General features: G+C 43.6%; 3 protein-coding genes across 9 annotated transcripts in view; 2 read left to right on the forward strand and 1 right to left on the reverse strand.

The window, feature by feature from the left end:
- The window catches only part of epn3a (epsin 3a), a 9,689-nt gene extending 1,994 nt beyond the window's left edge, over window positions 1-7,695 (forward strand). For 2 of the 6 annotated variants that reach the window (XM_031867652.1, XM_031867653.1), the window contains exons 2-11: window positions 603-1,350; window positions 3,066-3,184; window positions 3,777-3,854; window positions 4,268-4,375; window positions 4,963-5,046; window positions 5,366-5,495; window positions 5,769-5,927; window positions 6,042-6,119; window positions 6,211-6,447; window positions 6,616-7,695. In XM_031867652.1, coding sequence (XP_031723512.1) covers window positions 753-1,350; window positions 3,066-3,184; window positions 3,777-3,854; window positions 4,268-4,375; window positions 4,963-5,046; window positions 5,366-5,495; window positions 5,769-5,927; window positions 6,042-6,119; window positions 6,211-6,447; window positions 6,616-6,902 — 1,878 coding nt within the window. In that variant the 5' untranslated portion in view covers window positions 603-752 and the 3' untranslated portion in view covers window positions 6,903-7,695. Of the gene's footprint in view, window positions 1-599; window positions 1,351-3,065; window positions 3,185-3,776; window positions 3,855-4,267; window positions 4,376-4,962; window positions 5,047-5,365; window positions 5,496-5,768; window positions 5,928-6,041; window positions 6,120-6,210; window positions 6,448-6,615 lie in introns of all 6 variants that reach the window. The other 4 variants (XM_031867651.1, XM_031867654.1, XM_031867655.1 and 1 more) reach the window with 4 other exon arrangements.
- On the reverse strand, window positions 7,070-10,927 carry arl16 (ADP-ribosylation factor-like 16). 2 transcript variants are annotated; one of them, XM_031867661.1, is made up of 5 exons: window positions 10,816-10,927; window positions 9,067-9,133; window positions 8,841-8,957; window positions 8,615-8,730; window positions 7,070-8,513 (listed from the first exon to the last, which is right to left on the reverse strand). In XM_031867661.1, the coding sequence occupies exons 3-5, from the start codon at window positions 8,886-8,888 to the stop codon at window positions 8,348-8,350; spliced, it is 330 nt and encodes a 109-aa protein (XP_031723521.1). In that variant the 5' UTR covers window positions 8,889-8,957; window positions 9,067-9,133; window positions 10,816-10,927; the 3' UTR covers window positions 7,070-8,347. The 2 variants fall into 2 exon arrangements, with proteins under 2 accessions (XP_031723521.1, XP_031723522.1); XM_031867662.1 differs by lacking the exon at window positions 10,816-10,927 and adding an exon at window positions 9,417-9,800 and having other exon boundaries at window positions 9,067-9,122.
- Window positions 9,566-12,904, forward strand: fn3krp (fructosamine 3 kinase related protein). Its single transcript, XM_031867660.1, has 6 exons — window positions 9,566-9,881; window positions 10,091-10,242; window positions 10,387-10,478; window positions 10,630-10,712; window positions 10,824-10,946; window positions 11,039-12,904. Exons 1-6 carry the CDS (start codon window positions 9,741-9,743, stop codon window positions 11,375-11,377), a joined length of 930 nt encoding a protein of 309 aa, XP_031723520.1. The 5' UTR covers window positions 9,566-9,740; the 3' UTR covers window positions 11,378-12,904.
- Window positions 12,905-12,964: the final 60 nt, after the last annotated feature.

The raw sequence follows: 12,964 nt of genomic DNA on the forward strand, positions 1-12,964 counted from the left end.
TATATATATATATATATATATATATACACACACACAGAGACAAACTATTAGTGATTATGTTGGACTACTTACACTTTTGTGAGTCTCTGAATGCTTTGAAGCTCTACTGCTGCTGTGGTGATATAATCGGGTCAGAAAAACAGGTGGAGCCCCCCCCTCACTCCAAGGTAAAACACATTTCTACACCGGCAGGTTGGGTTGAAGTCCCTTGGTCAAAACTAATATTTGCTTTTCAGGGAAGGAAACAATATTTAGATAAATTGAATTGAGAATATAGCTTTCAAGCTGATCATTGCTTGCTGAGGAACAATGCATTGTATGCACTCACACAGATCTCTTCAAGTTGTTTCAGGGAAAACTGAGCCCAGGTGTTGTGTTTCACATCGCTGGGAGGTGCCGAGTTGTTTCTCTTTCCTTCCAAACACAATTAAAGAGTGAAAAAATGTGTGAGAGTTCAGCTGGAGTCCCCAGTGTTGTTAGTAACCTCATGCAAAAGGAGGAACGACACTAAAGATGGTGTTTTGTGTGTGTGTGTATTATTGATTCAAAAGCTCTCTCCATGAATATTTGACACAAGAATGCTTATATTTCTTTTCCAGCAGAAACCCACTCGTTGACATCCCTGCAGTTCCCAGTAGAAGGCCGACTTCATTGCATTTCCCCACTGAAACGACCCACCTCACCTGAGGCAACACAGTGGGCTGGCCTGCTGTTGGACTATCTCTTGACACCTGGGAAACACGACTGTCATCATGCAGACCTCATCGCTCCGCCGCCAGATGAAAAACATGGTCAACAACTTCACGGAGCCCGAGATCAAGGTCCGCGAGGCCACCTCCAATGATCCCTGGGGTCCTCCCAGCTCGCTCATGTCTGAAATCGCAGACCTGACTTTCAATGTAGTGGCCTTCACCGAGGTTATGGGCATGATCTGGAAGCGGCTCAACGACCACGGAAAGAACTGGCGCCATGTTTATAAGGCGCTGACCCTGCTGGACTACCTGATCAAAACAGGCTCCGAGCGTGTGGCCCAGGAGTGCCGGGAGAACATTTACACCATCCAGACACTGAGAGACTTCCAGTACATGGATCGGGATGGACGCGACCAAGGTGTCAATGTCCGGGAGAAGGCCAAGCAACTGGTGGCTCTGCTGAAGGACGAGGAGAAGCTGAAGAAGGAGAGAAGCCAGGCACTGAAGACCAAGACGCGTATGGCGGGCTCCACCAGTGGCTTGGGCTCTGGATCCCTGCCTCCTCCGTACCCGGGGGGTCGCACAAGCCAGCCCAGCGCGGCAGGGGTCCATGGGGATGAGCATGGTATGTGCAGAAGCTCACCGTCTTCTTTTCACTGTGAGTAGCAGGCAAATCTAACATCTACACAATCATGCGAGAGTACATCTGAATACCTTCTTTGATATGTGACCCGTCATTTGTCAAGTTCATCAGATAAATCATCCCATGTGATGTTATAGATCTTCTTTTTCAACTTATGGCGACACTTTCAGGTGTATATCTCTAGTCTCTGCACAGTTTGAGACCTGTACGTCAATCAGTTCTCACCTGTGGAGGTCTGTGCTATTTTAATACCAGCAGCACGTTCCAACAATTTATTGAATTGCTTGTTCTTTTTGCTTTTTCGGTTTTGCTCCCTTCTGACTGTTGGGCAGCCGCATTCCTGTTATTCTCTTGTTTACAGTCACGTCAGCTAAACTGGATTCACAAAAGAGAGGAGGCCCAGTGTGTGGTTGTCTCAATCTACTGTGAAACCACAACTGGACACCATGTTTACTTTAAAGTATGATCCGTTACGCTACTGCAGAGATGTTGGTTAGGTGGCAAGATAATATAAGACCTAAGTGATCCCTCTGTGAGTGTGTAGGGGTTTGGACATCTGATGTCATTGACTTATCAACTACAGCAAACGGCTCAAACCTGAAAACACATTGTGGAAAAGCACCAAGTAGCTGTGTGTAGCATTCGTGAACGTATGCCTGGTGTGTACCATATACTTTTGTGGTCTGCGGTGGTTAATGGTGTTGATTAAAAGGTGTTATTCAGTCAGTAGCAGAGCTGTGGCTTCATGATTGCATCAGTTACTTTGATGTCTGAGGCCTGTTAAACAGAGATATGCCCACAGCTAGATCTGTTTTATTTCCAATAATCCATCAAAAGTCCCTTTTCTCCAATACATTTTCCACTTGATACACGTTCCTCGCATACTTTTCGAGGCGAAAACGTGTGCCAGTGGAAACATCTGGCATGAACAGTTGCCACGTTCAATAGGAGCAGGGCTTGCAATACGCAGGGAAAACATATGGAGAAGGCAGCTTTCAGGCTGGACAACCATAACAATTTCACACCTACAGACTTGTGTGCTGGGCTGTGTCAATGCAGTAAATAATTATTTTTTTTGCAATATACACTTGCTTTGCCCTGGGTGGATCTCTTGGAGATTCGAGGACACTGGCACATGGTTGGAGTGTTGGACAGAATGCTGATTGATGGTGGTGGGTGGGGGTCAAGAGGTTGGCAGCTAATTGGCAGCAAGCATTCCAGCTCAGACGCAGGATATTGAGGGGCAGCACACTGGAAATGATTGGTTTCTGAGACCCAATTTTGCCAATGTGTGGCCTGCTTCCCTCTCTTAGCCTTGTGACCGACAGTCTGACACCCAGACTGGAACCCTGCCAGCAATCCCCCCCCCCAATCCCCATCCCTTCTTTCAAACCAGGACCCGAGACCTGGGACCCACCGAGAGTATTCAGGCTAATAAGGTGGGCTCTACTCCAATCGTCCACTCCTCCGCCCCTCCACCACCCCAACTCTCCACACAGGAGCACCATTGTTCTCAGTGCAGGCAGGCAGTGGCAAGCAATGCCAGCAAAGGCCCTGAACAACGGGCAGTGGAAGAAAAAAACATTAACATGCAAAAAACAGCGCCAGCTCTTTTTCTGGCCTTTAAAAATCACCCTTAGTATTTCTTTCTTTGTTTTCCATCTATCTGTTTATGTTTCTGCTCCCTGTTCCTCACTTAACACCCTCTCCGCTCTGCTCTTCCTCTGTAGCCTCCTCTTCCTCTCCTCGAGTTGCTCCAGACATGGAGCAAGCTCGGCCCGCGACCAGTGGAGAAGAGGAGCTGCAGCTGCAGCTGGCCCTGGCTATGAGCCGAGAAGAGAGTGAAAAGGTACCTCTAACTAAGATAACACACACACACACACACACACACACACACACACACACAGTGAGCACAGACAAACCTTTAATCTCTACAGCACATGCGCCGACATGTCATGTTGTAACGCTGCAGCTAAACATTAAACGTCTCCCCCACACACAAACATGCTTGGACATGGTCTGTCATGGTGGGTGAGGCACTCCTACTGCCTGTCTCTACGAAGGCCACCATTTCCCAGAAGCTTTAACAGAAAGTGATATCATCAACTCTGATGTGGTCAATAACGGCGTGAGCGATGCCGAAGAATGAGGAAGCTGCGAGAGAACGAATGAAAAGCCAGACAGGATGTGTGCATTGATCCACTCCTAAAGCAGCCACAGCCTGGCAGAGTCTCCATGGCAAGGGCAGCCGCCGCCCTCTGTGACTTCTGTTCGGCTACGACAGGAATATATATTCTAGCGCGCTGCCGTTTCTGTGATACTCCTCTGTTCTTGATCAACCTTAAATCATTAGATTTCTTTAAGAATCACTCACGCAAAATCAAGCGTTTACCATTCCCTTTGATTAGTCTTCCTCCTTATCCTCCCTGCTTGACCCTTAGCCACCTCCTACAGTGGATATTGATGAACAGACCCAGCTCCAGATCGCTATGACGCTCAGCAAGGAGGAGACCCAGAAGGTACAAGTATGCTGGGACCAGGGAGGAATGACGCTTCCTATCCATCTAATGCCCTATAGCACATCTCATGTTGCTCTGTACACTGAAACCAACCTCACTGCTCAGTCTGGGCCCCTCTGAGAAACGCCTGCATGTACTTCTCACTCTCCATGGCCTCCCTTAACCCATGAACAGCAAAAGGACGTGTCATTTTCTCCAGCGACTAATCGAACGAGGCTTCACCCTTCTGTCCCACTAACCATTAAATCTCTCCTCTTAGTTCAGTAGTATGAGATACTCATGTCATGTTTTACTCTACCTGGGACACCTGTACACCTGCATGCAATGTACAGTGCTGCGAGTTTCTCCCAAGCATTATTTACACTTTGTTGACCAAATACTGATTGCAATTCCCTCCCCGGTTAACTTCACAGCCAGTCCCAGTCCCAGTCCCAGTCCAACCTGCACCTGCTGCACTGGAAATGGATGAGGACTCGCAGCTCCAGTTAGCCCTGAGCCTGAGCAAGGAGGAGCACCAGCAGGTAGGGTTTCGTGGTGTCACCGGGGGGCGAAGAGACACTTTTTGTTTTGGAGCTGCTGGGATTTAAACAATGTAATGTGTACCTGAGTTCTTTAAATGTAGTAGGGAGTCATCCGCTGTTTTTTTTTTTTCCACTTTTAATTATTTTCTCTGACTCTCTGTTAATCACCCACTATAAAAAAATCTTTCCTTACCTTCTGCCTTTTTTTGTTTTGCCTATTTAAAAAAACAAAACAGTTGTGTACCTATCACTCTGTTGTGTTATCTCTTGCAACATGTTTACTCCACCTCTCTCTCCCTGCCTCACTCTCTTTGTCTCTTTCCTCTCTCACTCTAGCACAATAGAGCTGCTCTGTTAGAGATCGCAGTGATGCTCTGCTCTCTCCTCTCTTTTGACCGCTCAATTTTCTGGTTTCATGCCCATTGCACACATCTATATCTGGGTCGTACGTACGTTGCCTAGGAAAACTGGCTTTTGTGCTCGTGGGCAGTCTCGGAGTCATAAATATAGTATGATGTAACAATATGGGAATTTTTCCTGGAAGCTGTCATGCCCAACGGCGTCCATGTGTCTGTATCTGGTGACAGGAGCAACTCAGTCGCCAAGGGCACGAGTCGATGCTGAAGAAAGCTCTGGAGGACAGCAAACGTGAGATGGAGTCTAAAGGCGGGGTATGATTTATTGGGGTATGGAATATCTCAATGGGGGGTGATGAAATATAACCATACACTGTAGGTTACTGTGGTTTTGAGAACATGCATCTATAGAACAAGGACCTAAATCTAAATTATAATACATAATAATAATGGGCAGGATTAATGGGCCTGATCAGGTTTTACATCTTAACCATTAACATACACCGTGAAAATCTCAAACCTGTTTTTCTTTAAAACTCAACTATCACTTTGTCACTATGGATTAGATAACTATCTGAGAGTGTTGAAGCAATATACTGAACTGACAGATTTTTTTTCTTGTTTTTGTGGTCAGACCGCCTTCATGGACCTGGTAGATGTTTTTGCGTTGCCCTCAGATCAGCCTCCTAGTGACCCCCGATGGAACAATGCCCCACGCCAGGCAGCTGCTCGTCCGGGGAGCACAGACCCCTGGGACTCCCTGGGTGAGCCTTCGAGTTAGATAGCCATGACCAAAGCAGGAGTGTTTAAGCACCAAGTTGTAAATAATATGTCGTAAATTATAGTCATCAAATATTTACTCTTTGAGGACCGAAACATTTGCGGCCTGATTCATTTCAGGTGTTTTCAGAAGTACCATAATAGTACTGTGTTTTTAATTAAAACCTCCTCATTCTTCATGTTCACAGTACAGTTTGTTCTGCTCACATGCTACAACGGGAGCCTCTCTCTCTTAATTCACCTCTATGTTGCTAAAGTAGGCAGCAACAACACCTCAAGAGTAGATCCTCCCTGGATGGCACCGCCAACATCCAACAGCCCCCCTCCACCATGGGAGCCCCCAGTCAACCCCTGGGAGGACCCGCAGAGCAACCTCAACGCCACCGGCCGAGAATGGGCCTTCTCTGCCAACACAGGTGATACGTGCACTCATACAGCTCAGCCATATGAAATGAATATGAGAGGCCAAAATGTTTTTTAAATTACATATTTAAATAATAAAAGTAAATTGTGTTTTTGTACGTTTATAGCCGCCTCAGGAGTTGATCCATTCTCAGTCCTCAAAGGAACTAGCAGGGAACCTTTTCCCCGACCTGGAAGCCCCTCAGGTAAACAATACATTACTTGTACTCTTCTCATTGTGATTCTGTGCATCCCAAGAACTTACATTGTCAGAATTTGCTCTCTTTCTGCTGTTAGATGGGGATCTGTTTGATGAGGTCATTGATGGAGGTCAGATGAATTTAAATGGGCGAAGGGAGGACAGTCCTGAGATATTTGACCTGTCACGTCTCGGAGAAAGCCTGGCAGCCCCCAGCCCTCGTACATGCCGGACACCTGAGGCCTTCCTGGGCCCCACAGCGGCATCCTTGGTAGACCTGGATAGATTGATCCCAGCGAATCCTCCTGCCAAGACCATGAACCCCTTCCTATCAGGTATTTCTTGTATTATAGACTGTAGATGCAACAGTCGTTTTGTGATCCCAGGGGAAGACCAGGAAAGTGCTTTGATAGCTGCAAATTTAGATTTAAATCCGTTCAGTGTTAAGTTCAATAACTTGTTGAAGCAAACCTAAACGTTTTCTGTTGTGTCTTTCTGTTTAGGCCTCAGTGCTCCGTCAGCCAACAATCCATTCCAAGCTGAGCAGCCCAAACTAACTCTGAATCAAATAGGCTTTGGCTCCCTCTCTTCAGCTCCCCAGGGCACCTCTCTTCCATACAGTGCCTCCTTGCCCCTGCCTATGAGCCACCAGCCTGCCAACCTCCCCGTGTCACTTACTCACCCCCCCCAGCCTGGTCTGGGCCTGCCAGGGACCCTCCCTGAGCCCCTGTTGCCCTTCTCTTCAGCCAGCACTGACGGATCACAGGCCGCACAGAACCCTTTCTTATGAGGATCGACTAAACTGGAGAAAATATCCAAGAAAAAAGGGGGAATGCCTTTAGGTTATGCTCTCCAAATATAACTCTAACTGCAGATTGAACTTCAGCCCCAAGGACTTGTATGAACACCCTATTCTTAGTTTTTATATTGTATTATAATACGGTCACCCTTAGATTGATGCAAGCTGGTTCTGCTCCTTACTGCAATAATCTGTCCTGCTCCTCTTGTCGATGATGCAGTAACAGAGTATAAAAAAAAATAACACCTTTGTATCAGAAACCATTAGTGTCATGTAAACATTCTTATGGCCATAACCTATTGCAATCTGAAATCAGAAGAAGAAAAAAAAAAAACATACACAAAAGCACAGTTTGATAATATTTTGTTGTCGCTTCACTTAGCCACAATTACCAGGCAAATGTATTAGGGCTTTTCACTTCGTCAACAAGTCTCTTGCTCACTCAGCTGTTTTGTGTGATTGGCTTCGCTGGCTACTGCTGCTGGTACATACAAGTGTAAAAAAAAATAGATTTCTTAAAAGAGACCCGAGCTATAGACCTGTCCGGTTCTTGAAATGTTGCCGAATCAATACGGTTACTGATGAGAATTATCAGTGTGTAGTACTTGATTTTACTATTGTGAAATGAATTCCTGGGGTTTAACTGATTGAAATGTAGTTTGGGAGGACTGGAAGTGCTTCAGAATTCACTATAAGCAAGGCAACATTAGAAAATGTATAAATCATGAGTTTTATTGATTGCTTGTGAACCACTGATTCATCAAATATAAGGGTACAATTGGAACACTGCCTCATTCTTCAGTTGGTTTCCTTGTTTTGTATTTCCTCAATTCCTGTGACATCAACACATTTAATTCTGAAATCATCACCAGCCAGGCACACGCCCAGTACCAGTTACAATATTTGTTGTGCGCTGTATGCCCCCTGCTGGTAGTGACTCACTACCACTATGCTGTGTCACTTACAGTCATCACTCTCATGTGTTGCTCACACTTAACTAGTCATTAACTGTGAGAGCTTATGTAGTTTCAGAATAAAACTAGTCCTTTATGAGAGGAGCATGAGGATCACACTCTAGTTGGTCACAAATCCAAGCAGTTCGCTGTTTATCTGTGCAGGATTGAACTATTTAAAGTGACCAGTATAATGAATACTTAACATGAGGTAAGAACTACAGTAGTGTTGGTTTGACAAATGGTCAACCATACAATAATTCACTCCTGCCATGATATCACCAATACATCTCCTTCCCCATTCACCCTTAACAGTCACCATATGTATTTGGTACCAAAAATACAGCAACAGCTTTTCAGTGGGTCCAACACTAAACACATTAAATCCTCTGTATTTGCACACTGAGGATACCGACATCTTTTAACAAAAGGCTTGAAGTCATCCAAACTCATGTGAGAGTAGAATCACAAACCGATGATAGTTCACTTGACTATGATGGACTCCAACCAGCTCAGCACCTCCTGAAGTCCCTGTCCAGTGTGGGCACTGAGCTCCAGTATCGTGAGTGGCTGAGTAGCAGATGCAATGATGTCGTCCATTCTAAACAGTGATTTTATCTCCACGAGGCTCATGGTGCACGGCATGTCCCTGGAAAAGGGTGGAAAGAAAGAGAGAATATATACAATGGCATGAACAGCTTGTAGGTATTGCAAGTGAAGAGTAGGGATTGTTGCGTATGTGAGTGTTACCTCTTGTTGAACAGAATAAGCACAGAAACACTGTGCAGAGGCTCAGCGGAGAGTACCGACAGCAGCTGGATGCAGGACGAGGATATCTGAGCAATGTTTGCTGAGTCCACTGTGAACTGTGAGAAAACAAAACACACATTCAGGGAAATGACTACGACAGTCGGTTTGTGTACCTCTACCAAATGTCACAAATAGATGCAGCTTGTTTACAAAAAAACCAACATACAATGACAGAGGAGCAGTCTTTGAAGTAACTCGGCCATATAGGGCCCATGCAGCCTCCCAGCTCTCTGAGTGTCACCTTCTTCTTCTTCAGTGTCAGGTCTGTGAGGTTGGTTCCTACCTGTGGAGGTTTAAAGAGATTGGATTACAGGTTATGGCCCTGTCTCATCAAAACTGAGCCTGCAAATGTATTAAAACCAGGATTAAAAGTACCTTCCAATATTACTTACTGTAGGCAGAGTAGAAGGAGCTTCCCCTAGTTCACCTAATCCATGCAAACTGAGCTGTAAACTAAATCTGTTAAGAAAAATATCCAGTGCATTAGCTTCTATAAACTGTTCATATATTATATATTTGGTCAGTTGTATAAAACTAAGTTATTTAGGTTAGTATAGTGTTTGAATGTAACGTTACTTAGTTAACGGTTGTGTATTGCGTTAGCTACTAGCTAACGTTATAGCAGTTTACCAGGCTAAACTAGCTAGCTAGCTAGCTAACGTTAGTGAAGCTACACAACACTTTATATTTACAGGTTTTTTTCGAGTTCTAGATTATAACGTTCAGCTGACCAAAAGGATATTTTGTAAACGTTTCATCAACAACGTTTTTCCGACACCAGTCGCTCCGAGAAGCAGACAAATGTCATTGCTGCTCATTTCGGTTTTGCAGCAGAAGGACACTGAAGCTACAGTGGTAGCATGTAACCGATGTAGCTTCATGTGGCACCATGGCGACGATCACGTGACCGTGATACGTCCCTGTGATAGGACGACGTAGGAATCACGTGTAAATATAACGGAAGAACAACAACATCCACGGAACTAAACTAAGCTGAACTTCTGGCGCTGCATTGCGTGTTAGTGCTACTATAAATCCACAAAATAATTGGTTGTGGGAAATAATAATGGAAGCTAAGTTAAAGAAAGAGTTGGGCACCGCCATGCTGAAGTCCACTGGTCACTCAGGAGGAGGATGTATAAGCGAGGGCCAGAGTTATGATACTGACACTGGGAGAGTGTTTGTGAAGATAAATCACAAGAGCGAGGTATTTTATCATCATTGTTTCAGATTATTATAGTGACGTGTGTTTAGCTGGTGCCCGCTAGCTACACATTCTGAAAGCCAGATAGTATCTGACTGGCACTGCACTGTACTGTACTGTTTTGTTACTGATTACGCACAATGCAAAGTAGTGAAGATATGTGCCACTGCACTGCTCACCAGCCCAAATCCGATTTTTTTCTTTTGATTCAGGCCAAATTGATGTTTGATGGGGAGATGGCCAGTTTGGAAGCCATTTTAAAGACAGAAACTGTTAAAGTCCCCAAGCCTGTGAAGGTGATTGAACTGGACACAGGAGGATGTGTACTTGTGATGGAGCATCTGGACATGAGAGGTCTTACCAAGTAAGATCTCTCTCATTCAATTTGTTCAGCACTGTATCAGTAGAATAGAGGGCAACATTAAAACATAGTTGTGCAAGTGTAGTTTGTGCTTTTTAAAAAAAAAAATACAAAATACTTTTTTTTTCTTCTTCAAATTCAATGTAGGTACTCAAAGCACCTAGGAGAGCAGCTGGCAGATCTGCATGTTCACAACAAGAGACAGTTGGACAAATTAAATAAAGAGCAGCAGACAGTGGGTAATTCACCTTAACCTAACTTTCGTACATGTAGACAAATGCACAAAAACATCGTTCATCCTCTTGCCATTGCTAAAGTGAATACCAATTAACTCTTATAATTTAAAATAGTTTATTGCTGATTAAACATAACTTATTTGACTGTACACAGGAAAAGGAGCTGGACAATCAGAGGTGGCGGTTGTTGAAACATTTGGCTTCAGTGTACCTACATGCTGTGGATATCTACCTCAGGTAAAAAGAAAAGTATTGTGTCTGTATACTGGGCTGTGTACTAAGTATGTAGTGTCTATGTCTTTAAGATGTGACGGTAGTCCTTACTGTATTTGTCCCTTACCTCCCCAGGAAAATGAGTGGCACGATGACTGGGTGATGTTTTACTCCCAGCAGAGGCTGCAGCACCAGCTTAACATGGTGGAGAAATCGTATGGAGACAGGGAGGCCAGAGAACTATGGGCCAAGCTACAGGTGCACAGAAACAAAACATACTTTACACACGTTCCTATGATTGTATCAATGCTTTGACAGAACAACTTACATATTGTGCCTTTTATTTACAGCTGAAGATCCCTCAGTTTTTCACAGATGTGGAGATTGTCCCCGCTCTCCTCCATGGAGACTTATGGGGAGGCAACGTGGCACAGTGTGCAGAGGGCCCAGTCATCTTTGACCCAGCCTCCTTCTACGGCCACTCAGAGTATGAGCTGGGTATCGCGGGGATGTTCGGTGGCTTCAACAGCTCTTTTCACTCTGCTTACCATGAAAAGATTCCTCAAGCACCAGGCTTTGCAAAGAGAAACCAGCTTTACCAACTCGTCCACTATCTGAATCACTGGAACCACTTTGGTGGGGGCTACAGGGGCTCTTCAATAAGTATAATGAAGAACCTACTGAAGTAATTGTACTCGCATTCTATTGTAGAAAGCGTCATAGACTTAAACTCAAACCAAGTATTATGTATGTATTGCCAGATGCTAATTTGACCATAAATAGTGTGGCTAATTGTTGAAGAGACTAAACATAACATTCTAACATTGTAATGTCTGTCACATTGTGTAGACAATACAGAATCAACATAGCTAAAGAGTTTTGCCCTGTCTGCTCCATCTGTACCAACCTGCTTCATATGAAATCTTTAATTGTATGTTTGAACAAGGATATATACTCTATAGGCATTTTTAAATTCTGTATTTCCTACACTGACTTGTGTGTAGGTTAGACAACCAAACATGACCCTTAATATGCAAAACTGTTTAAAAAGGAAAGGCTTACCACACACCAAGACCTCATCTCTTTTCTTAATTTTTTTAATTATTTAATTGGCTGCATTGAACCAGCCACTGACTGATTGGACTGCTGTGCCAAGGACATCACATTTTCCCAGTGAATGCGATACTTTATGCTTTATTTACGTCATGTACACCTACAAAATGTCGCTGTATTTTAATTAACGCTTGAAATATTTAATGTCCACCGCTTAGTCAACGGTACATCCTGGGTTGAACCAAAGTATTTGTCCTGACCTGCTGTATTTGTTATTTATCTGGTATGAGAACGGTAGGGGATCAGACTGTAAGACCTCCCTCATCATAAATAAGTCTTAGTTTGATCCCTGCCACCAAATGAACAACAGCTTCCTCTCCCAGGCTGTTGTACACCTTTCCTCCCAGCACAACTTAGTAACATAACATACACATATTAACCTAGTCACCTTAATTTTGGTTGCTACTTTGCTTATATGTGTGGTGTTATGTTGATATGTACATTTTTGTTTTATACTAGAGTATTTGCTCTTTGCAGTATATTAGACATACTCAGATTTTGATGCACCCATAGACTTTATATATTTTATGTTTTTGTCTTTATGCTTTAATGTTTTCTCAGGTATAAATTAACAGTCCTTCATGAACTTGAAATGAAAAATCACAATGGTCCAGGCTGTGCCATTGAACCAGTAATTCACAGCTCTGCTATGTAGCGTAACAAATGCTTGGGAAATTGCACTGATGGGAAAAGTATTCAATGATTTAAGATAAAAGTACTAGACTAGAAATACTACAGATAAAAGTCATGCATTCAAAATGTAACTAACTTGAGTAAAAGTACAAAATTATTATCAGCAAATGATTATTTGTCTGTCTGAATGGGCCCTGTCAGCATGATATTACCACATTACTGGACCATTATTATTGATGCACTAACATGTAAAAGCACTTAAATGTTATAGTTGTTTGAGGTTGAGCTAATTTTAAATATTTTATATACTCTTGTTAGATCTGTAACAAGGTATGATATTTGATATAGGCCTATGATCACTTTCGTTTGTAAAATCTTGATCTGAAAACTAACTTGTAGGCTAGTTATAGGTAGCTGTCAAAAAAGGTACAATATTGTCATCTGCAAGGTATTAGAGTAAATGTATAAAGTACCCATAAAATGAAATGAGCAAACAATGTTCAACATTGAGCGCTTGGCGCATCACGTGA

This window comes from Anarrhichthys ocellatus, unplaced genomic scaffold, assembly GCF_004355925.1.
Source record: "Anarrhichthys ocellatus isolate YVR2014 unplaced genomic scaffold, GSC_Weel_1.0 scaffold40, whole genome shotgun sequence".
Classification (NCBI taxonomy): Eukaryota; Metazoa; Chordata; class Actinopteri; order Perciformes; family Anarhichadidae; genus Anarrhichthys; species Anarrhichthys ocellatus.

Excerpts from the sequence above, each read along its gene's own strand:
- arl16 (XM_031867662.1), bottom strand. The coding sequence starts at position 9,555 with ATGAAGCTACATCGGTTACATGCTACCACTGTAGCTTCAGTGTCCTTC. Across the intron at positions 9,123-9,416 it reads GTTGATGAAACGTTTACAAA|AGCTCAGTTTGCATGGATTA; the intron begins ATATCCTTTTGG and ends GATTTAGTTTAC. Across the intron at positions 8,958-9,066 it reads CTCCTTCTACTCTGCCTACA|GTAGGAACCAACCTCACAGA; the intron begins GTAAGTAATATT and ends AAACCTCCACAG.
- fn3krp (XM_031867660.1), top strand. The coding sequence starts at position 9,741 with ATGGAAGCTAAGTTAAAGAAAGAGTTGGGCACCGCCATGCTGAAGTCC. Across the intron at positions 10,479-10,629 it reads TAAAGAGCAGCAGACAGTGG|GAAAAGGAGCTGGACAATCA; the intron begins GTAATTCACCTT and ends GACTGTACACAG. Across the intron at positions 10,947-11,038 it reads AACTATGGGCCAAGCTACAG|CTGAAGATCCCTCAGTTTTT; the intron begins GTGCACAGAAAC and ends TTTTATTTACAG.